Source organism: Macrotis lagotis, chromosome 3 (assembly GCF_037893015.1).
Source record: "Macrotis lagotis isolate mMagLag1 chromosome 3, bilby.v1.9.chrom.fasta, whole genome shotgun sequence".
In the NCBI taxonomy this organism is placed as follows: domain Eukaryota; kingdom Metazoa; phylum Chordata; class Mammalia; order Peramelemorphia; family Peramelidae; genus Macrotis; species Macrotis lagotis.
Genome location: NC_133660.1, coordinates 21,679,836 through 21,704,923, shown reverse-complemented (window position 1 = coordinate 21,704,923; position 25,088 = coordinate 21,679,836). Strand labels below are relative to the sequence as shown.

Sequence of the window (25,088 nt, the reverse complement as noted above, 5' to 3'; positions counted from 1 at the left end):
GCCCTGGACTAGGTTTCTGAGGCCCCTGGAAGCTCTTGCTCTGTAATAATATAAGTGAGCTCAAGAATTATTTCATCCCAGAGCCCCAGCCAACAACAGCTGGTTGGGGGTCTTAAGTTGGGGGCGCTAGCCAAGAACAGCTGGGTAAGGATCTTAGGCTCAAGGAGGCCCATTCTATCACTTTCCCAATTAGAAGCCCTGCCCCAAACCCCCAGTGTGACTGAGCTGAAAAGAGCAAAGGATAAAAAAGAATTTTTATCGGGGAGCCTGGAAAACATTAAGAAGACCAGCTAGAGAATGGGATCCTAAGTCCTGGGTAAGAGCACAGATACATAATCTCTCCAGGGAAAAATCAGGGGCTGGAGGATGTAGGTTAAAAAATGATAAAGCCGCCTTCTGGCTGTTTATAAGATCACGCAAACTCCTGCCATGGGCAGAGGGCTGCTAAGCTTCATGTCTGCTTTGAGGATGGTCGGAAAGATGAGACAACACAGCAGGACTCCCAGTCTTTTGAGTGACTGAAAACAGAAATCTAAACAGCTGGAAAGGTTTTCACATTCTGGGGCTCAGAGAGGGTCACCTCCCTTGTCTAAAAATCCTGTTCAGAATTCTATTCCTGAGGCTTTTAAAAGAGGAGTGGAAACAGGAATGTGAGCATGCTTTCACACCTATGGGAGGCCCTGTTTCTTAGCAGTCTTGACTTTGTTCTGAAAGGATCCCAATCACAGGAATGATCAGACTCTGTGGGACCAGGGGAAGGGTGATGTCCTGGCAGGGTGCTGAGTTCCTTCACTGAGGAGGTGATAGAAAGTCCCTGAAAGTGCTTGAGTAGAGGAAGACCCCTGTGCTATATCTGGGGCTCAGAAGATGTCCACTAAAGCACAACCTGGTGATTTGGGTCAGATCAGAGCCAGAACATGTGCTCCAGAATGGACAGGAGAGTCCAGACCAAGGCTTATCATCCATTTTGAACCAGGAATAAGATCAAAGTTGGTTTTTAAAGAATCCTGGGGAATGAGTTACCAGCTAAAGGAGCCCTTTTTCTTGCATTGATCTTTCTAGTACATGGCTTTCCCCTTCACCCCCTCCTGGTCTCCTTCCTCTTGACATCCCCACCCTCACCACATCCTTTCTGAGCTGTGGTGCCCAGAGCATGGCACAGTCACCTGAATATGATCCGCTTAGGAGAAAGGAACAAGTACCTACCTACAACAGACCCTGCTGTGCTAGGCTCTTGACAAATATTTCATTTGGTCCTCATAAGAATCCTGTTAACAGATGAGGAAACTGAGAAAGGCAGAGGTGAAATAACTTGCCCAGGGGCCTATAGTTAGTAAGTAAGGAGGTTGGATTTGAACTCAGATCTTCAGGATCCAGGAGCAGCACTCTCCACTATACCACCAGTCACCCCTAAATTACATATAGGCAGATGAAAGGGAGTATTCACCTCTCTCTGGCCAGAGTCCTACAAAGGCTGGACAGCCAGTTTTCAGGTGTGGGTTGGACTGAGCCACCTCTGTACTCTTAGAGTCCAGGCTTCTGGGACAAACCCATAGGGAGACCCAGTCCACGATATTGAAAATACCTGTCACTTAATTCTCTTCTGACTTATTGCTGGAATTTGTTTTGCTTAACCATACAGATTTCTTGTAAGAGTTTTGTTTTTCTTTTCTTCTAAATTTGAGGATGGGTGAGGGAAAGAGAAAATAAATATTTATTAATTTAAAAAATAAACTAACTGGAAAAATATTCTATCCTGTCCTACCCAGGTGCCTCTTTATCTGGTAAATCATGGTGAGTCTGGACCGGTCAGATGCAACAGATGCAAGGCCTACATGTGCCCATTTATGCAGTTTATTGAAGGAGGGAGGAAGTACCAGTGCGGATTTTGCAACTGTGTAAATGATGGTAAGTGGAGACCTCACATCGCTATTTAGAAAGTTGATCCCTTCCGAAACATTCCATTCCATTTGGAAAACCCCTAACAAATGTCTGGTTTGGGGTTCTTTCAACATTGTCTCAAGAACTAACTGCATGAATAAAATGTGGGTTTTCTCCAAACATGACCCATGATTCAAAGTGAAAATTTAACGTACCAGGACGTCCACCAAAAAGCAGCACAGAATGCCCTTTGTTTGACAGAGGCTGCACATGTCCCTGTGGTCACTGTTCTAGGCTTACCCCTAGGAAGCCCCCAGGTGACCCTTGGCTCTTTGAGACCTCTCATATTGGAAGAGGGAGTGGACAGGGCACTGTCTACAGATGCAGCCCTTTCCCTCTGGCCACAGACAGAAGTCTTCTGCAGAGCAGGCCAGTTCTGGGTGTCTCCTTTATTGTTGTTTAGCCATTTTCATTCATGAATTTCATGACTTCATTTGATGTTTTCTAGTCAGAAATGCTGAAGTGATCTGCCATTTACTTCTCCAGTTCATTTTACAGATAAGTAAACTGAAGCAAACAGGGTAAAATGACTTGCCCAGGGTGACACAGGTAGATGTCTGAAGGCAAATTTGAACTCAGCACTCTATCCACTGTGCCACCAAGCTATCCCATGTTCTCTAAGTGTAGACATACTCTGTTCTTTCCATTATACCTCTCCTTGTGATATGATCCTGGGGGTCCCTGCCCCCCAGGTCATTCTGGTTCCCATCTACTCTTCAGCTTCCATCTCAACAAACCTCTTTTTGCTCCTCTTAGAAAGAGAGATGGCCCTTCTTCATGCTCATCTTTTATACCTCTGATCCCATCTCCTTCTGTCTCCTCTAGAGGCTTATCCCTTCAGTTCTTCCCTTTCTCTACAGAATTTTCTGTCTTCTTACCCACTGATTCCTAACTTGCTACTAATAAGATCTTTCCTACTCTTAAAAAAAATTTCTTGGGGCAGCTAGGTGGCTCAGTGGATAAAGCATCAGCCCTGGAGTCAGGAGTACCTGGGTTCAAATCTGGTCTCAGACACTTAATAATCACCTAGCTGTGTGGCCTTGGGAAAGCCACTTAACCCCATTTGCCTTGCAAAAACCTAAAAAAAAAAATTTCTTTATGTAACCCTACCAGCCCTCACTCTGATATTCTATATCTCTCCTCCCTTTCACACTCAGAAACCAATAAATGACAATTTAAGCCTGGGATCTCTGCTTTCTGACCTCCCACTTCAATTTTCTTGCGGTCTGGTAAATGAAACCTCTCTCCAAAGTAAACTTGGATAACCAAGTGGTAAGCAGGGACCTCACGACTGCAACTCCCTGGAGTCTTTTCTCAGTTCACATCCTTCTTGACCTCTCTACAACATTTCCCATGCCTTCTAGATGCTCTCTCTCTTCCCTGAGTATTTGTGCTCATATTTGCTCCCCATTCTTTTCCTTTGCTACATCATCCTTGAATCCAATTGTACATGTGAATGTGCCCAAGGGTTTTCTTTTGGCCCTCCGCTATGCTGACATGCTCTGACAGGGATCTTATTAGCTCCCCTGGGTTCATCTGAAACCTCTATGTGAATAACTCCTATATCTAAACACCCCAATCCTAGACTCTCTCACCACTCTTTCAACACCAACTGCTCATTTGACATTCATAACTGGATATTCTACAAGCATCTCAAACTCATCATGACCAAACCAAAATTATTATCTTTCTCACTTAAACCTTCTCCTCTTCCTTGCTTCTCTTATCACACAGGTTAGTAAGAGTGCTATAGTGGACGCATCCTGGGTTTTGAGTTCAAATCCTACCTTGTTATCCTTCTAGCAGTGTGACCTTGGACAGATCCCTTAAGGCCTTTTGAGGCCAGATTCTTTATTTAAAATGAAGTGGTCAGATTAGATGGTCTCTGAGGTTCCTTCTAGTTCTACATGTTAGATCCCCAGATCCCTGGAATTTTATGGATCATTTCTCCATAAATCCTAGTGACAAAATTCAAAAGAATTTTCACCCAGAGTGAAAATCAAAAAAATTGGAGGGAGGGCAGAAGACTAACTATCAATGTAGGCCCCCTGGGATATGGGAAGAAGAGATTATCTGATCCTTGCCACCATAAGAAGGCAACAAAGGCCCAAAAGAAGCACATGATGGGTAGGATGGGAATAAATGACAAGTCAAGCCAACAAACAGATTCTGAATTAAGTGTTGGAGATACAAAGAAAGGCAAAAGAGGTGGTCACAGCACAGAGCCAAGGCAGTGCTGTATGGCAAAGCCCCCAGTCACTGTGCCAATTACAGCTCACCAGGGACCCTGACAGCTAGTCAAGCTTGTAATAACCAGACCATCAAGAACAGAAAAGGCTTTTAAGTCAAAAATATTTCTTGAGATAAAAGAATTTTCTTCAGTAATTCAGTTGAGATCTAAGGATCCTGGTTTTCAAAGAAAAACCACCCCCTTGGTTTCTTCCAAATGAAAATTCTTCTCCTGATAGTGCTCTTGCCAGCAGCAGACCCATAGTGAACAGGGGGCATGGCGGCCAGCCTGTTCATCTTCATGTGGTCAGAGTTCTCTTCCATGAGAACTATCACACCGTATTTGTGCAAGTGTTCAGCCCATGACTCACAATTCAGTGTATCTGTGCCCTTGGACACCATCCCAGGATTTGCCAGGACTAATTCTCCTCCTCCTTGACAAGATTTGAATCCCACTGGATTTGGATTGCCCTAGCGAGGCTCATCTAGGGGGAGTCTTTTCCCTAATACAGTAATCTTCTCCCCTGTAAAATGCAAACATGTACCCTGAGCCAGAATCATCAGAGGGAGGGCCACAGATAGTCTGGCCTCACTGGCTCATGAGGAGGCACTTGGGGGAAGCACACTGACTGTCTTCACAGCTTACAAAGGGGCTTTAACTTATAAAAACATTTTACTAAATGACACCAGTAGTTTGATCCAACTGGACCAAAGCCTAGGATACCACATGGCAAACATATATGGAAGTTCCTTGGGGGAAGTTGTAGTGAATCCAGATGGAATCCTCAAGGGTAGAATGAGATAAGGGTCAGATGTACAAGGTAAAATCCCCTTCCCACTTTATACTGAGAGCTCAGAACTTGCAGGTGTGTTCTCAGACAACTTTCAGGGGCTCTGACCACCACCCCCTTTCTCTCAATGGTCATTGCGGACTTACTTCTCTGGGTTTGTGAAGACATACAAGTGACTCCTGTTTTTCTTCCTAGTTCCACCCTTCTATTTCCAACATCTGGACCACGTTGGCAGAAGGCTAGACCACTATGAGAGGCCAGAGCTCTCTCTGGGATCTTATGAATACGTTGCTACTTTGGATTACTGCAGAGTAAGTGCTTCCGGTATGGTGGAATAAATGTAAGCTGTGATCGTAAGAGGTCGCAGAGCCTCTCCAAGGAATGAACGGTTGGAGGAAAACTCTGCTCTGATACAGCCTAGCCTCTCAGTTCTCTAGGGAACTCTTAAGACTTGCAGAGAAGTGGAGGGTGGAGGGAGTCCCAGAGTCAGGGAAATCCCAGGTCCAATTCCTCTCCAGTGATGAGAAGGTCCAGATTGTGACCCAAATAAAATCAGTTTATAGAGTAAAGAGGAGAAGGACTTGGCATCAAAAGCAGGAGACTGAGGTTTGAGGCCCATCTCCATTCTAACCTACAATACAGCCTTGTCTTTGTTCAACTCCTCTCTCAAGGGAGGAGCTTAAATCCCACCCTAACAAAAGGGTCTTCCTTCCAGTGATTGAGTGAAACAATTCTCCCCAGTCCAGGAGAACAGTCTGGGAGCCAGGCTTTCAATACTGTTCTATAAACACTATGGAAGGGTCTTCTCCTGGATGTGAGATTGGGGCTCTCTCCCATGAGGATATAAAGACCAGTAATGCTACAAGTAGTTTTCAGCTACTGGTTGCTGTAAACCTATTAGGAACATTCCCAGGCAAAAGGGGGAAAGGATGGACAGCTGTCTCTAATGCCCAATGCCAGTAAGCTGGGTACAGAAAGATAAAATGATATTTTAAAAAAGAACCATGTACTTTTTCCACTTCTCATTGACATGTTGCCTGCACATGCTCTCTTTTCAGTCATGTAGAAATGACTGGGTTCTACCCAATGTGGAGTGGAAATAAGGCTGAAGTTCAGGTTTCAAGAGCCCTGAGGAGATTGGAACACTTGGCCTCTTATGTTCTCGCCACTTTGATCCCATGATCCATCTTCCCCCACTCAGCTAGCAATAAGCATTTGTTAAAATACAAAGCAAAGCTACCCAATGGCACACCTTTCTCAGTAACATCCATCTTTTAGGCCCTCCAATAACCAGTTCTCCACCCTTGCTGCTGCCCCCCATTCCTCCAAATTGGTTTCATTTACTTCTGTATGGCAGCTTGGCCCAGGCACACCAAAAATGCTGGCAGAGGGGAAGAGGTGGGAAGAAAGAGGTTATTGGGGAGAAACAATTAACAAAATCATAATTGTGTTTTAGCTGAGATTTTTTTTTCTAAGATAAATTGACTAAGCCAAAGGAGGTCTTTGTTTCCACTTACATGCTGGCCACTTCCTTTGGGTTTGGCCCCCTCCCCATTCCCCCTGCTGATTTCCTTGTTCCACAGAACTTTTGAAGGAATGAACTGATTCTGGTTCCATCTATTTTACCACTGAAAGGTGTCAAGATATACCTGACCCTCTATGGGTGAGTCAGTTTACCTATCCACATGGCAGCCAATGGAAGGCCCCAGTGTTATTTTTAGCAGATTTCAATGAGATTTGCTATATGGATAGAAGTTAGAGAACTAGATAATGTCTTACAGTAATAATTTTAGAAATATGTTGATTATTTTTCATTGTTTCAGTTGCTTAATATTGTTTACCTCGGTGCCACTGTATTTCAAGTGTCCATAATTCCCAGAAAATGTAAGCAGGAAAAGGGAAAGAGTCAATACTTTGGTTAGAGCGGGTTTTTTGGACTTTGTGCAAGTTTCAAGGAGAAAAACAAGCGGGCTATCCTTGTCTCATGGATTGGACCCAAATGACCAATTTGGCCTAAATGACTAATTAAAAATTGCCAGATGTCTTTGGGGTTCTCCCTGACCCTGAACCTCAGCTCTATTACTTACCCTAGCATGTGATGAGCAAAGATGTGGAAAGGGAGGGGGGGGTTGGGGGGAATGATCAGAAGTTGAAATAATCATTGACCCAGATGTGTTTCCACAAAGAGTTATAATTTTATGAAATAAAATATTTACCAATGAATTTGGTTTTTCATCATTAAAAGAAAATTCCCAATTTTGTTTTAGTGAAATTCACTTTACTTTTTAATAAACACTATGCTTAACTTTTTTTTTGGAATAATACTTTAGTTGATTGAGCTGCATTCATTTTTGCATGAGAGAAAGTGGCTTTCAAATCATAGGCTTAGAGCCTGGGGTTGATTTGCTTAGAAAGTAATAGTGGTGCATTCATTCTGCACAGCCAGAAAACCATAAATTTTTATTAGGTTTAGCCACAGAATACTTAAAAAGCTCCAGAGTAATACACTAACATTATTTGTGTTATTTACTGAAATAGCAAGAGACAGACTAGCCGAATAGAATGGGAGCCAGCTTTGGAGCCAGGAAGACCCAAGTTCAAGTCCTGCCTGTGACATATAATAGCTGTGTGACTTTGGACAAGTCACTTAACTTCTCATGCTAAGCTTGGGGAGACATAGAAAGAGAAAAATATGGTCCCTGCCTTCAAGGAGATCACATTCTAACCAGACAAGTGTTTTTCAAATATCTATGTACATACAAGTTAGATACCTCAAGGGTGGGGAACCATGAAAGGCCTCTGAGAGAAGATGGGATTCAAGGCGAATTTTAGAGCCAGAGAAACCACAAGAAGAGGTGAGGAGGGAGGGGGAACAGCCAGGACTGAGGTTCAGAGTCAAGTGATAGAGGGTCATATATGAGGAATAGCGAATCGAACAATGTCTCTGGATCACAGGATGCCTAAAGGGGAGGTGAGTATAGGAAGACTAGAAAGGTAGGATGGGATCAGGTGGGGAAGGACTTTGAAGAACAAACAGAAGTCTTTCTATTTAATCCTAGAGGGAGCCCCTGGAGGAATTGACTAGAAGGGGGCAACATGGTCAAACCTGTCCATTGGGAAAGTCATTTTGTCTGTCCTAAGTCACTTTCCAGAGTGATTTTGATTTTTCCAAGTCACTTCTCAAAATCACTTTGGCTAAACAAAGTATGGATTGGTAAGTGCAGAGACTTGAGGCAAGGAGACCAATTATATTGAAGGGGAAAGGTCAAAGATCTGTTCTGGGATGGTGGGTGAATGAGAAGGGGACATTTATAAGAGACATATTTAAGATAAAAACTAATCTGGAAATGAATTGGATATATAGTGGATAATAAATTGGTGAATGCAGTCAAGGAGCTGAGGATGAACCTTGGTTGTGAGCCTGGGTGATTTAGAAGATGGTGATTTCTACCTAGACAGAAATAGGATAGTTGGGAAGAGGGGAAGGTTTGGGAAGAAAGGCAGATTTGGTTTTGGACATGTTGAGTATGAGATGCCTATCTCTGAATCCAGCTTGAGAAGTCCAAAAGCTAGATGGGAATGCAAAACCAGAACTTAGGAGAGAGATCATGGCTAGATCTGTAGATCAGTAAAACATCTACATAGAAATGATAATTAAACCACTGGAATAGATGAGATCACCAAGGTGGAAGATATAAAGAGAAAGAAAAAAAAACCAGGAGCCCCGAATTTAAGCAAAAGAGACAGTGACAGGAAATACTGTGAAATGAAACTGAACATTTAGAGCAAAACTAGATGATGGAAGACATTGGAATCCAGGCCAGAGAACTGGGACTTTAGCTTTTTGGGAAAGGAGATTTTTTTGATCAAGGAAGTTATGTGATACAATCCATATGAGGATGGATTTAAAGATTTACTGGAAACAGGGAGTAAGCAGATAATCTAGAGTGGGCAGAGCCTGCAGTCAGGAAAAAGCACATTAGAAATAACTCCAGAAATGGACCACAGAGTCAGAAAATATCAGATCTGGCAGGGCCTCAGAGGCCACCTTGAGCAGTCTGTGAGGACAAGAAGTTTCTGTAGTGTACTCCATATGGAAGAGAACCTGCAATATGTATTTGAAGAACTTCTATTGGCAGGAGCCCTGTTGCCTCAGAAGTAGCTCCTTCCACACTGGGATAACACTGATCACTGGGGCCTAAACCTGTGTAGCTATCCCCTGGGATCAAGAAAAACGAATCTCATTTTCCTTCCTCAGAAAATTCCTCCATATATCTATATCTAGATGTAGGTATAGATATAATATAGATAAATAAGTATATTTACACACACATATATAAGTGTGCCTTCATGAATATGTGTATGAAATAACATATGTGTATGAATATATGTGTTTAAGTTTCCATTTCCTCCAGGCTAAGGGATTCACAACTCTTTGTCTGCCATTTTCATTGCCAACAAACATTAAATCTTTCCCTTCACTTAAAAGAAACAAGAAACTTCCCTGTACCCCCCTCCTCAGCTGCTCTCCTCTGTCTTGCCCTTCTTTCTCTAAAAGAAGCTGTCTGGTCTCCTCATAGTCACTGATCACCCCTTTCTCATCTGGCTTCTTCACTCCTGAACTGAACCCCCCACCAAAGGTTTCTTTTAATTATTCAGTGCCCTTGTTTCAGGTCTCATTCTTCCCAACTTGATAGCTACATTTAACACTATTCCTCCTTCTCTCCTCAGATACTCTCTCACAGATATCTAAAATATATCATCTTGGGGCATCTAGGTGGTACAGTGGATAGAACCCTGGCCCTGGAGTCAGGAGGACCTGAGGTCAAATCTAATTGAGCGACCCTGGGCAAGTCACTCAACCCTATTTACTTCTAAGACAGAGAATTAGAGACAGAAAGACAGAGAAAGGGGAGGGCAGGGGTTAGGGGGAAGAGAGAGGGGGGGGGAGACATGATTAGATAAATAAAAATAAATGAAGGAAAAAAATGAACTAAGATATATTATCTTCCTCCCTCCCCCAAGTCTCTCCTTCTACCAAATGTCCTTCTTTCTGTCCAAAGCACCATACCAAAGCACCATAGTTTGGGGCAGCTAGATGGTGCAGTGGATAGAGCACTGGCCCTGGAGTCAGGAAGACTAGAGTTCAAATCTGGCCTCAGACATTTAATAATTACCTAACTCTGTGACCTTGGGCAAGTCACTTAACCCCATTGCCCTGCAAAAAACAAAGCACCAGTTTCCCCCTTTATCCATGCTAGTCACAGCATCATTTTTTGGCTCTTCATTCTCACTTTAGATTCAAGTCATTGCTAAATCATGCTGCACCTACCTCCACAGGATCTTGCATTCCATATTCCTTTCTCTACTTACAGAGCTACTATTTTACTTCAAACCCATCTCACCTCTTGCTTTCTCTTTGATCATCCTGCTTCAAGTCTCTACTTGCTCTCTATCCTCTCCACCCAGCCACCAAAGGAATTTTCCTAGCCACAGGTTTGACTGCATCACTCCCCTACTCAGAGAACTGCAGAGGTTCCCTACTTTCTCTAAGATACATTATATACTCCTCTATTTGTCTTTTATAAAGTCTCATTATACATGTGTAGTCTACTTTCCCAAGTCTCCTGCTTGCACCCTATGGTCCAGCCAAAGTGATCTTCCATTATTGCTCACCTATTGTTTTTTATCCATTTATCCATTTTTTATCTCTGTGCCTTCCCTGTGACTGATCTCCTTGCTCTCCCTCACTCTCATAAACTTCCTGGCTTCTTTCACAATTCATTTGAGTCCACACCTTTACCATGGAGTCCTTCCTTTCCTCCCCAAACTGCCTGTGCCATCCCTCCTGAAACCATTTGTATGTGGTGGTATTTATTCTTCATGTACGTATGGGTCTGCATATTGTCTCCTCCAATAGACACTGTTTCTTTTTTATCCTTGTAGTATTAGAGCCTAGTACAATCTCTAGAACATAGTAAACAGTTAATAAATATTTGTTGATTGATTGTGTTTTTGAGGGCAGAGGCTGTGAGGTTTGAGCTGATTGGAAAGGATGCAGGTGGGGGGGAAAACGTCTCCTAGACATTTGGCAATATGGGTTTGAGGTTATGAGAAGTGATAAACCTCACCATCGCTGGCATTCAAACTCACATTATGAAGTAGATTCTCTGGAGATCAGGAAAAAATGTGACATTTTAATTGCTATTATAATTGTAAATGACAAATCTCACTGGCCTGGAGTTCATCTGTTTCTTCAGCCCACCATTGATGGGATGCTGCCTTGGGCAGGAAAGCCAGATTCACCATGTTTATTTGCATAAGAGATTGTTTTGGGTTGCCTTTTTAAATGAAAGCCAGATTCACAATGTTTTTACAGATATTATTTGGAGTTACTTTTTTAATTGTTTTTTCTTATTGGAAGCTATGGTTATTAGTGTGTTCTGTCCTCTCAACCATTTTGAGAATTGACAGTGCTGGCAATATTTTCCCCATTTTCCTGACAAGGAAACTGAGGCTCACCAAAATGAAGTGATTTGTCCATAGTCATCCAGGAAATAAATTTGGCCAGAGATACAAAACCTAGAGCTCTTCATCTCAAGACTGCAATTTTTTCCCCCATTTTACTTTACTGCTTCTCCTAGTGACATGGCATAGCTAAACTTAGCACAGAATCTCAGTTTCTCAAACGTCATTGAATCCTACCTGTCCCAGGACAAGCATCCTCTAAACAATGTTTCATAGATGTGGAATTAATTTAAAAGATTACTGGAAGATTTTTATTATTCAAAATTATAATAAAATGAAGAATTTACTTTAGAACATCCAAGTTTGTGTATTGTCATAGTATTAAAAGGGAACTTGGTGCTTTCTTCTCTGGCCTGAATCCATAAAGTTGATCTGAGATTTGTTTTCTTTCCTAAATATTTTCCTAAAAGCAGCAGTGAAACCTCCTTTTCATCAAACAGCAAGGAGGACTCACAGTTAGAGGTCTGAGTGGTAGCAGCTGGTCCATGTCATAGGATTTCTGCCTAAACAGATGGGAGGAAGGCACAGCAACATTTCATTTTTACCGCAGACATGTCCAAAATTCTTCAAGCCTTTACTGACATGCTAGGGCTGAAGGAAAAAAATGAATAAATTTAGTTTTGAAGTGGAAGGCTAGCATATCCTCTAGAGGAGGAGGAGGAGGAGGAGGAGGAAGAAGAAGAAGAAGGAGAAGAAGAAGAAGAAGAAGAAGAATTAACATAACACTTTAACATTTGCAAAGTATTTTACAAATATGTCATCTGATCTTCACAACAACCCTGAAAAGTAGAGGTTATTATTATCCCCATTTACAAATGAGAAAACTGAGGCTAATAAAGGTTAGAGTGACCTGCCCAGAGTCACACAATTAGTAAATGACTGGTAGAATTTGAACTCAAGTCTCCTGACTCTTAAGACTATCATTCTAAAGCCCTGAAAAATAAGTTGGGGTGAAGACACACAATATTTAGTATGATTCAGATGTTAATCATTCCACTTAATGCAGCAATCATTTGGAGACTGTGACAAGTCCAAAATGAGCTTACGTACCACACATATGTAAATCAGTAAACAAATATATAAATCAGTAAACAAACAAATAAAATATTTACTAAATAAATTTAAAATAATGGTGGAAGCATGGCTGAGGCTGGGGAGGGGGGTGGAGACAGGGAAAAGGAAGATTTAAGAAAAGCTTCAAACAGTAGCCTTAATTGAGTAAAGCCTTGAAGGGAGCTGGATTTACAAGCGAGCAAAGTAAGCTGTATTCCAAGCAAGGCCTCGGAGGTGGGAGATGGGATGTGATCTATAGGAAATAGCAAATATGGAAGTTTGGATGGAAAGTTGACTATATGAAGCGAGCATTGAAATATACTCCAATTTCACTAAGACAATTAGATATTCTGGTACCGACTCTTGAGTGTATAATAAAGTGGCTTTGGTGGTTTGAGCACCCAGAGGAAGAAGTTCTTGTCTGCTCCTGGCTGACAATAGGGAGGGCAGCTTGTGCCCATGCCCTGTACAGGATAATTTTCTACGTTTCTGAACCAGTTTCTTCTCTATGTTGGTCAATGCCTGAGTCATAATACCATAGCCACAATTTGCCAGGGAGAATCATCTTAGGACTCTATGGCATGAAACCACTGGGAGGTGGGAAGGAAATGGCCTCCTTAATCATCATAGAGCTGAAAAGGATGAGTGGAGACCATCTAGTCCATCTCCCTTATTTTTGCAGCCAAAAAAGCTGAATCCAAATTGGTTAAATGACTTGTCACACAGGTAATTAGCATCTCAGGAAGGATTTGGCTCCAGATCAAAGACATACATTTTACAAGATCTTTGAATTACCATCTTATATCCATCAAACTGGCAAAAAACAGAAATTCCAGATGCCAGGGTGGTAGATAAATAGGCATATTAAGTCATTGCTAGTAACTTAGAAACTTGTGGGATATTTCAATATGACGAGATTCAAGAAAAGTTCTCATAGCAATCATGTTTGTTGACTCAGTAATTCCATTGTTGGACATAGACCTGAGAGTATAGAGTGACCAAATATCAAAGATACTGAGGTAATTCACTGAATCCTGGGCCATTGCCCATCACCCTAACTTGGGTTTTGCCACTGGACTTTATTGACTCTGGAAGAGAGAGTGAGACTGATGACTTTGCCTCCCTTCAATTCAATTTGCACACAGGTCAAGACATCATCCTACGCTGTCATTATTCCTCCTTAAAAATGAAGGTGAACAACATCAGAAGCCAACAACTATCCAAAGATTTTTCTTAACAGAATTATTTATAATCACAAAATAACTGGAAACAATCTAAATGTCTAAAACTGGAATGGCTAAATAAATTGTGTCATATTAATGTGTTAGAATACTATGATGCAATCTAGATGGCTAAGGATGAGGAATATTAAAAAATCTAGAAAGACCTTTAAAATTTTAAATTGTGAAACAGAAAAATTGTTTAAAAATTATTTTAAAATTGTTTAAAATTGTAAAATAGGAGAAGAAATAGAAGAGGGTATATACATTAATTATAATTGGAGGGGTGGCTAGGTGGCACAGTGGATAGAGCACCAGCCCTGGAGTCAGGAGTACCTGAGTTCAAATCCGGCCTCAGACAATAATTACCTAGCTGTGTGACCTTGGGCAAGCCACTTAACCCCATTTGCCTTGCAAAAACCTAAAAAAAAATTATAATTGGATAAGAGAGAAAATGGAACAAAGACTCCTGATATATAATTAATAATAGCTTATATTTCTTTAGTGTTTTAATATTTGCAAAACTTATGTGTGTCATCCATTTTGAGAAGTCATCTTTAATGCATATATTTTATGCATTAAAATGAATTAGCTTAAATGTTAGTAGTTATTAAGTAAATTTAATTAGTTGACTGATGTGCAACCTCAAGTTTATGAGAAATCATTTTTTAAAACTGGGATTGATGTTTTGAATTCCACGGACTCCCCAGTGAGCCAACCTCAGGCTCACCCCAGGATCAGGAAACCATAATATCTTAATAATCTGTTTTTTGGCAAAAGAAACTACATCCTGGGGTCAGTTGTGTTCTGTAGTCTTTATGTATGAAATATTAGATGAAGTCTTTGATGACCAAGCTAGAGCCTTTTGGTTCCTAGGATTGTTCCATGGACAGATCTGTGCCTGTATTAATATACTCAATATGTTTGTGTCCTACAGAACAACAAGGCTCCCAGCCCACCAGCCTACATCTTCATGATTGATGTTTCCTATAGTAATGTCAAGAATGGACTGGTCAGGCTCATCTGTGAAGAACTGAAGACCATCCTGGAAAATCTTCCAAAGTAAGAGGCCAAGAAATTAAATTCCCATAGTGAGAACTCCCTCCACTAATGCAGATTATAACTTTTCAATGACTTTAATAGACTAAAGAGACCTGCCTATGGTCAAACAGCTAGGCACTATTCAAATCCAGATTTTCCTTTCAAGTCCAGAACTCCTTTCCTTATGATAGATTTAGAACTAGAAGGGACCATTCCTGGGAGCCCCAAATCAACCCATAGCTCTCCATTTATGATCCTATAACCTGGGTATTTTTGTTATTAGAACCAATTAGGAGATGAGGTTATTGTCCTTTTTTTATTTGTTTTTGCAAGGCAAATGGGGTTAAGTGACTTGCCCAAGGTCACACAGCTAGGTAATCATTAAGTGTCTGAGGCCAGATTTGAACTCAGGTCCTTCTGACTCCAGGACTGGTGCTCTATCCACTGCTCCACCTATCTGCCCTGAGGCTATTATCCTTAAGAAAACTTGCCCTATTGTCAGGTCTTCATGGACTCTTGGTCTAGAGGATGGAGCTCAGTGTGTCCTCCAGCTGCAGCCCCTCTCCCCTCCCCCTTGACTCATATGCTTCTGCCACATCTTCTGTGTCTCCTTCCATCAGCTGAGGACATGGATCAGGGTTGGCAGGTCCACACATATCTCAGTGCTTCTGTGTACATGGAACAACATCCCCCGGACCCTAGACCTCATTTGTACTTGAGAGCCTAAAGCTCTAATATGGTGGAGGTTAGTTTAGAGTCATTAAGTGGGATTATTTACAATTAATCTGACAATCTCAGACAGTTTATGAATGAGCAATGATCAGGTGAAAGAGGCTCCTGATGTGATATAAAGGAAATAACAAGTATAGAAGTTTGGATGGAAAGTTGACTTGGAGCCCTAGTTACTTTCTCTTGTCCAAAATGGTTCAATGATGGCCTTCCTGTCAGTGGCATTTCCTGTCCAAGATCAGGTTTAAAAAGGTTCATGAACTTCAGAAAGAGCAATTTTTAAAAATCTCATTTTTAAGAAATAGCCTCTTCTTATTTCTCTGTTTGCCTTTGTTTGAGCAGAATTACCCCAGTAATGCCAATGTCCCCCCTTTCTCATTTTTTTACTCTAAATAGCATGTTTGTTTCTTTTGACACAATAGAGAAACAAAGCCTATAGCCTGGTAGGTTCCATCCATTTTAACTTGAGCTTTTTAAGTGCCCACTCCAGACATGGTTCTGACTGAACTTTGTGCTGGGAGTAGGAATGTGAAAGATGGCATAGTTCCTCCCTCCAAGGAGCTTAGAATTGGCTGGGGGAGGAAGAATACAGACAAGTACAATGGGTACAGACAAGTGCAATGCAAGGTGAGACCCAATGAAGACAAAGGATACAGCTAAACAGTGGGTTCTAGAACAATCTGAGTAGAGACAGATCATTTTCTCAGGGAGTGGGACTGGTGGAAGTCTGACCTCAGGGAACTTACATTCTAACAGGGCAGATGACAAGGTCACAGATAAGGATGTGCAAATAAACAGTAAATTTAAGACCATTGAATATGAGTTAATTAGAGAAGGGAAACATTAACAGTTGGCAGAAGGGGAGGGTCCCCAAAACTGGGGAAATCAGGAACTATCTTCCATGGGAAGTGACATTTAAACCAAACATAAAAGGACATGAAAGTGAGAAGGGACTGCATTCTAGGAAGGAGGGACAGCCTATGCAAACACATGGAGGCTGGAAATGATAGATCTTGAAAACAGAAACAAGTATAACAGACTGCCAGAAACATAGCAGATGTGGAGTCTAGAATAGTAGGATAGATCCTGAAGGATGGGCCCACCCTCAGATAGAGCATCTAAACTCTTGTTCATGGAGGGTATCCAATACATTTGCACTTTGGAAAGAAAAAGAAAAACGTGCTGTATGAGACATGTTTGGACACTCAGTTGCTGCTCAGGCCTCTCTGACCCCCCAGCCTCTGGGGAAGGGCTTGCTGAGCTGAAGTCCGAGCAGTCCTGGGCTGGACAGAAGGCCAAGTGCTTGGCTTCCATCTCCCAGAAGGATGAGTGCTGTGGTTTGGAGCTTCACTTTTCTCAGATGTAAAATGGCAGAGGACTTGCCACTTTGTGGGGAGCTAACATTTAGAGTTGGGAGGGACTTGGAGATGGACTGGCCTGTGTTCTGGAAAATGCTGGAAGCACTTTTTGAACTATACTAAAGCTCATTTTTTTTTAGTCTGTTAGTACTAAAGTATGGGATCCTCTGTGTCAGGATGGGTGAAAGTCCAAAAGGTGACCAAAAAGCCAGACCCCTGTAATACCCACCCCATCTCCCTTTGCCATGTCCCCTGGAGTTACATCAGAAAAGAAGAGATTAGGAATTGTGAAATGTGGTTTTTCAATGTGTTTTAATAGTTCAGCCTGTTGAAGATTAAATCATTTAAGGACAATGTTTCCTTGTTTATCAGGGTTCCACAAATATGTTCCCATGGAGAGAAGTCTGATGTTTTGTAATACTCCGAGACATTAAGATTAGGTACTTCCAAACACATTCATTTCAGCTCTTAAGTGAACCCAGACAACTCCAAGATACTTCCTCTTTCATATCATTGAAAAATAGCCAAGCCCAATGGGAAAACATGTTCCACATTCTTCAGTGGGGTCATTTCTCCTTCCTTTTATGTACCTATAATCAACTATTGCAAACAAATACCACCTCTGTCGGAAGGAGGCAGGACCTAGAGGAGCTGTGCTACATCTTTACTATCCCCTCAGAGTTCAAAGGAAGGAAGGGTCGGCAGAGCCATCGTGGTGGATGGGTCCTACCTCCCATCTCCTCCTATGTGGAGTTGTAGAAAGTTTGCTGGTCTGAAGTTTCACATTCTTCCACCAGCCTGCACTACACAATACAACCTGGCATCCTCTTATCTTTCCCCCTTGCAGCTCCTTGGGAGACAAACTGCTCCATTTCTTGGTTGATCTCATGGTTAAACTCTCCCCTGAATCAATGTCTCTGATTTACCCAACACACACACATCCCATACTACTGATGAAGGATTTCTTATTGTGGAGCTACAGATAGGATTTTAATTTTCAATCAACAATAGAAGATATATATATAGAGAGAGAGAGAGGATCAAAGAACTGTCAAGTAGGGAAGGACCTTGGAGAGCTTCCTCATTATGCAGGTGAGGAAACTGAGTCACAGAGAAGGCAAGGATTAACTTACTCAGGGTTCCAAGAAGATATGGGCAAATCCACTTCCTCAAACTCATACTATCAAATACAATAACCAGATGCACTCTGACTGTCTCTTCTTTTCCTCACTCTCCCCTATTAATATGAATTAAAATGTGTGTGTGTCCATTTTTAAAAAGATAAATTGACTTGCATGGTAGAGGGAGCAGGGACTCTTTTCAAGGCCTGAGGAGTACTCACCCCTAATAAAAAGACTGACCCTTTTTTTACTTCAGGTGACCAAGAAATCACCCCAAATTCCTGGACCAATCAGATCCCAGAAACAACTTTCTTCCCGTTTGAAACTTCCCTTGTACTTACAAACCAGATACCACTCCTGTCACAATATGCCATCACAACTATCTCAGAATACAATATTCAAAGGACAAATATATAAGTTTACAACCAAGAATAATTAATCCTGTAAAGTAGGGTATCATTCTATGGGGGCAGGGGAGGGGAAAGGGGAGTAGGCCTTTAAAGGAACAGAGGACTTGTTTTAGATGCATAGAGAGAAAAGAAAGAAGCACATACTAGCAAAATAGTTTTGAAAGTAATATATGGACTATATATACATATGTGTTTATATAATATATAAAATACATATATAATATATACAAAATCTCTTTCAAATTCACACATGTAGAATATTTATATATGTATGTATATTCTCATATATTCTAATATGTATTATACATATTACTTTCAAAATTATCCTGCTAGTCTATGCTCCCTTCTGTTCTTTCATATGCATTTATATGTTTATACACTCACATTCACACACACACACACATACACACAAAATCCTCTCTTTCAAATTCAAAGGCCTTCTGGACATTCTTACTTTTCCAATTTTTTATACCTTACTCTCCATCCAGTGACCTTGGGCCCCTGGTTACTCTACAAGCAAGACACTACTCACAGCTCTAGGCATTTACCTGGCTGTCCCCCATTCCTAGAAGATTCTTCTGCCTCCAGCTTTACTGCTAGCCTCTCTAGCTTTCTTTAAGTCCCAACTAAAATCCCACTTCCTTTGGAAGTCTTTCCCAATGAATTCTATTGCCCTCTCTCTGTTAATATTTCCTACTTATCCTGTATATCATTTGCTTTATATAAATTTGTTTGCATGGTGTCTTCTCCGTGGGGAGGGCAAGGACTAGATTTACCTGTTTTACACTGTGCTTAGCACAGCACCTCACACTAGTGAGTGCTTAATAAATATTAATTGTTTGATATATATTCATATAAATGCATGTATATTTATATTTTACACACATATTTATAATATTTTGATACTTAAGATTTGAAGTAGAGATTTTCATTTTCATAGAAAATTCTTTTGGGGTTCTGTTTGGTGGGAAAATACCCTTTTAATGTTTAAAGTCAAAATAAAATTTTTAATAAAAAAGAAAATTTAGGGTATCATGATCAGATTCTTCAAAAGACTCTCTTTCTGGTTATGGCCCTGAGGCCATGGTTCATTGACTTCCCTTTTTCTCCAAGGAAGCAGTCAGCCTTTTCTCTAACTTCAAAAGGCAATATCCCTCCAGGATGAGTGGATTAGAGATCGTGAGAACATAAGATTTTTGTGCAGGCAGACTCAGAGGTGGAAGGTCATTAGAAATACTTCCAGAAACAGGTAACACTTGCCTTGGGCTTTAAAGGGAGGGTAGGAAATGCATCAGTGAAATGGGACCAGGTGGACAGAAGAAACTGCATCTGAGCATGGCAAAGTCAAATATTTGGAGAGGTCTAAAAGTAAACATCATGGAGGGAGGAGACTGGAGAGGAGTCACATTGTGCATTGTAGGCAGCTCCTGTATACAATCCCAGACAATATCTTGTCATTCCATGACTCAACTTGCAGAATAACTGGCAATTCTTTCTTGGTTTTGTTTCCAGGGAAGAGCAAGAAGAGACCTCTGCCATTCGGGTGGGATTTGTCACCTATAACAAAGTCCTCCACTTCTTTAATGTCAAGAGCAACTTGGCCCAGCCCCAGATGATGGTGGTGACAGATGTGTCAGAGGTCTTTGTTCCTCTCTTGGATGGCTTCCTGGTCAACTACCAAGAAGCCAAGGCCGTCATTCACAAGTAAAGAACATTCATGGTTTTCAATGAAGATCTAATCTTTAAATGCTGCTTCGACTCTGATTGAGTCAGTGTCATTTAGTAGGTTCAGTAGGTTCAGACCTGACTCAATCACTTAGTAACCACAGACCCTTGAGTTAGTTGCTTTATCTCTGTGGGCTTCAGTTTCTCATTTGAAAAAGGAAGGGGTTTTCTTTTTTTAAATAATTTCCCAGCTAGAAGGAACTCCTGAAGAGGATGCTGGTAAATGTCTATCAACTGGTTCTCTGAAACAAAACAATGTACACATGGCTCACTTTTCATTTAATTATTTTTTTCAGTGAATCAATTTAATCAGCATTTTCCCATCACTTTCTTAAATCTAAAAATTCAATCAAACAAAAGAAAATCAAGTCCTGATTTATAATATTTACCAAATGTTCACACTGGAAATTTAATAATCACCTTCGGTTCTGGCCTAGCTGGTTCTGGCACACCCCTGACCCCAACCCCTATCTGAATAAGATTTCTCTTCTAACCTTAAATCGTAGGCTCATAGATTTAAAATTGGAAGAGAACATAGAAATCATTGAGTTTCCAGCCCCTGTTGCAAATGAAGAAACTGAGTCACAAATTGGTGACTTCCCCAGAATCAGGTAGCTAGTGAGCATCAGGGAATGAGGGAAATGAGATAATTCCAGCTCTCTAGCCTCTGGAGTCCAGTGCCCCATCCACTGTACCATGATGTCTCTCAATGAAAGACAGAAGACCTGAATTCAATTGCAGTTCAGCTATGAATTGCTATGACTTTGGGTAGGTTTTCTGTTTCTTCATCTGTAAAATCAGATGGAGTAAGACCCTCATCAATGCTCCATGTTATAATTCCTTAAACTCACCAGATGATTTATCTGTAACAAAGTGAAAAAGGAGGCCTGGGGTTCATTTGTTGGTTTCTTCTTCCAAAATCTTTGATCTCATTATTTAAGTTCATGGTCGAGGAACACAGACATTCCCCAAAGGGCCAGGATCTATCAAATTGCCATAGTTAAAGCTTACCTGGATTTAGTGTCAAAAGGAGACTTGCTGGGGGCTGAAAAGTTAAGGATTCTTTTTGGTAATGACCCTAACTCTTTTCTCATAGCTTGTTGGACCAGATTCCGGAGATTTTTGCTGACTCTAATGAGAATGAGACAGTCTTTGCTCCTGTCGTCCAAGCTGGCATGGAAGCCCTAAAGGTCAGAACAACTCTTCTGTCTCTTTGCTGGTATTGCATTTTTAAGGCTACTGGCTGTGTGGTCTGTGTTGGACTCTAGATATTCAGCCATGGTGGAAAAAAAATCATTTAAAATTCCCAAATTCTTCCTGACTTAACATTCCAGCCTGAACACTAGTATTTACATATTTTCCTTGTTTTCCCATCAATACCCAGACCTGTCTCAAGACCTTGGCCCCCTGTGCAATAAAAGGGAAAATTCTCTGCCTGGAAAGAGAAGTAGAGAAATTCCCAGATGAGAAAACTGCCTCTACCACTGCTATTTGTCTAGGAATCTCTGGTCCAAGATGCAGGATTAAGTTTGGAGTCTCAAATCCGACCTCAGACACTCAGTAATTATCTAGCCGTGTGGCCTTGGGCAAGCCACTTAACCCCATTGCCTTTAAAAATCTAAAAAAAAAGAAAAAAAGTTTGGAGTCAAGGGAGTTGAATCCAAATTCCAATCACTCAATAAACAAGCATATATTAAGTCCTTACTGTATGCCAAGCATCCACCATGGATACACTGACAACCAATGAGACTGGCTCTCTACTACTTGTCATCTGTATGTTATAGTGAAGTCACTTCACTTGCTTCCATCTCTGCCAAGTGAAGTCATAGTTTAAAATTAAAATGAATTCTTTTTAATTTAATAATAGTTTAAAATTGTGTGTGCCTCAGGAGATGTGCCCCTGACTGATTGCTCCAAAGAACCTTAGAGATCATTTCTTTGTTCTGGACCCCTTTGGCAGTCTGGTAAAAAAAAAAAAGTTCTCAGACTAATTTAGCATTCATCATTGACAGAAGGGCCAAATTTCAGCAAGAGAGTAGTAAAAATAAAAATGTCATTTTTCCTATCTGTATTCATGGACACCCTTCCCTCCCCAAAAAAATCTACTTATGGAGCCTTAGGGGTCCATGATCCTCAAATGAATAACTCTTAATGTAACTGAAACCCATCATGCTTTAGATGAGAAAGCAGAGGCCTAGAGGGAGAAAATTGGCTGAGCAATCCAATCCCTGAGGCCAACTTGCTGATGATGTGTCTCTCCATGCCTAGCTATAGTGGTTCTTGCATGGCAGACCCCCAGAATCCCTCCTGGGATTGCTCTGCTGGGGAGAGTCTGTCATACCTTCTCCTATACCTTTCAAGGACAGAGGGCCACTCCCATATCACAAGGAGGCATTGGAGGAGGACTTTTGGGGCATAGAATTGGGGAGACAGTATCCCCACCTCCCAAATCAGCTGACACTGCCACAAAGACACAAGCTGACTCAGAAGAATTTGAAAGTATAAGTATGGAAGCTGCCTGTTTGGTTCATGTCCTTCATGAGGCACGTCCTTCAAAATGGCAGAGCTGGGATTGGTAAAGAGGCTATTAATAAGCCCAGGGCTGAAGGCCAAGGAACCCAAGTAGAAGAGTATAAAAGAGAAGTTTTTCTTCTGGAAGAACCAATGGCAGTTCTTTGGAAACTTTCCTCTCTCGTGGGAATGATATCTTTGCTTGCTCTTTGATCGCTGCCAAGGAAAATCTCTATAATCATCAGGAGTAATAAACTTCCTAGAGCCAGCAGATGGGGTGGAAACCAACAGAGTCTGCATCCCAGTGGGGCTGTCAGAAAGATAAAGAGGGACTCTTTGAAAAGGTCTTTTGCATGTTTTCTCTGAAAGTCTCTGAAAGCCACCAACATGACTCCTTGAACACTACATTTCCTGCTATAAATGCTTCCAAACTCCCAGGATCCAGTACTTTGAATAGACATCTTATTCAATTCTTCCTTCAAAACTGGAGCCTGCCACTGAGTAAGGAGATGGCACTGCCACTTTGTTTTTACACAAATAGATCTTCCTAGTTATCTATAATTGATTTTCTCCATGGCAATAGGGGAACATAAAATTCCAGGCAAGAACGTGCCAAAAGTTTAGTAAGAAATTACCTTTGTACTTTTTGCTTAAAACCTGCCATATTTTTTGTAGGCTAAAGGGACTTCTCTTTAAATACAATATGAACTTAACTTTCAGTCTTCAGGAAAAGAAAATGATGAGAAAAAGACAAGGAATTTTGTTGTTATAGGGTAATTCCCAGATGAGGAAACTGCCTCTACCACTGCTATTTGTCTAGGACTCTCTGGCTCAAGATCCAGGATTAAGGAGAAGAGACTACATCGGAACCTAGGGACATTCTTCCTGGAGTTAGGTGTGGCATGGTTTTGACTAAAGAATTCTAACCTATCTTTATCATGGAGAGTTTTAGAGCCCCCCTTACCCTTGCAGGCAGCTCCCAAAGAAGTGAAGCAGGTATCAGGGAGCAATGCCCAGCCAAGACAACAGGCGTGAAGCACTCAGGGAAGAACTGAGATGCCTGGGAGAGAATGAAGTCATGGAAGTCACAGAGATGCAGCTCTCTCTGGGGAAGCAGCCAAGGTGGGATGTCCAGGAACAGGCCTGGAAGGGAGCAGTGAGATGAGATCCTCTATGGATGGCAGCCACCCTGCCTTGGAAGTTGATGGCTCCTATCACCTGGGACAGTCACTGTCATCTTCTGGAGAATGAAGGTGTTAAATGAGATGACTTCTGAGGTCCCTTGAAGCTCTTGAGCCTTAATCCAAAAATGCTCTCACCTGGATACTTCTTGGCTCCCTGCTCAGAATAAAACTTGGTCTTTGGGTTTCAGCTCAAATTCTTGATAGGGAAAATGAACCTCAGAGCACAGATGAGTCCACTTATCTCAGTTAAACTTATGAAATTGACTGTAAAATCACAGCCATCTGGCGCAAGCTTCTTTCTGTGTATGTTTTGTGTGTGTGTGTGTGTCTGCTTTCAGTGTATGTGTGTCTCTCTTTAACTCTCTTTGTGTTTCCGTCTCTCCTTCTGTGTCTCTCTCTGTGTGTTTGTGTGTATGTCTTTCTGTCTCTATCTCCCTCTTTCTCTATCCCTGTCTGTCTCTCCACTTTCGGTGTGTGTATCTCTCTTTGTCTCTGTCACACTCTCTCTCTCTCTCTCTCTCTCTCTCTCTCTCTCTTTCTCTCTCTGTGTGTGTGTGTGTGTGTTTCTCTCTGTCTGTCTTTGTATGTTTCTCTGTTTTTACGTGTGTGCGTCCCTGTCTCTTTGTCATTGTGTCATTGTATGTCTTTATATTTGTCTCTGTGTATATCTCTGTGTATGTCTCTGTGTCTGTCTGTCTCTCTCTCTCTCTCTCTCCCCTCCCTGCCCCAGTTCTAAACTATGTCTCCAGCTGCCTGTTGGATACCTTCAAATCTCCTCAAACTCAGAATATTTGAAACAAAACTCATTGTTTCCCCACATTGCCACCTCTTCCTAACTTCCCTATTTCTATGGAGGGCACCATCTTCCTTCTAGGTTCCCAGATTCACAACCTTGGATTCATCCTGGACTCTTCCTTCTCTGCCATATGCGCAGAAAACTCCAGATGTCCCTTCCTGGCTCCAGGAGAACATGTCTACTCCCCTGTTTGCTTTCAGAGCCCTTTGCCATCTGTCTTCAAGAGACTTTTCCAGGAATGGGGCATCCCATATTCTAGTCCTTGTCATTTCCTTTACACAGCATTCCATCTCCTATCTCAAGGATTTGGAGCACACTGCCCTCTTCCTCTCCTCCTCATGGGATCCCTGTTGCTGTTGTTTAGTCATTTTTTTCGGTTGTGTCTAACCCCATTTGGGATTTTCTTGGCCATTTCTTGGCTATTTCAGTGGTTTGCCATTTCTTTCTCAGC

General features: G+C 41.5%; 1 protein-coding gene across 3 annotated transcripts in view; it reads left to right on the top strand.

The window, feature by feature from the left end:
* Nucleotides 1-25,088, top strand: part of SEC24D (SEC24 homolog D, COPII coat complex component) — a 119,052-nt gene that overhangs the window by 65,428 nt on the left and 28,536 nt on the right. For all 3 annotated transcript variants that reach the window (XM_074228313.1, XM_074228312.1, XM_074228311.1), the window contains 5 exons: nt 1,770-1,908; nt 5,157-5,272; nt 14,700-14,824; nt 19,934-20,125; nt 21,243-21,336. In XM_074228313.1, coding sequence (XP_074084414.1) covers nt 1,770-1,908; nt 5,157-5,272; nt 14,700-14,824; nt 19,934-20,125; nt 21,243-21,336 — 666 coding nt within the window. The remainder of the gene's footprint in view (nt 1-1,769; nt 1,909-5,156; nt 5,273-14,699; nt 14,825-19,933; nt 20,126-21,242; nt 21,337-25,088) is intronic.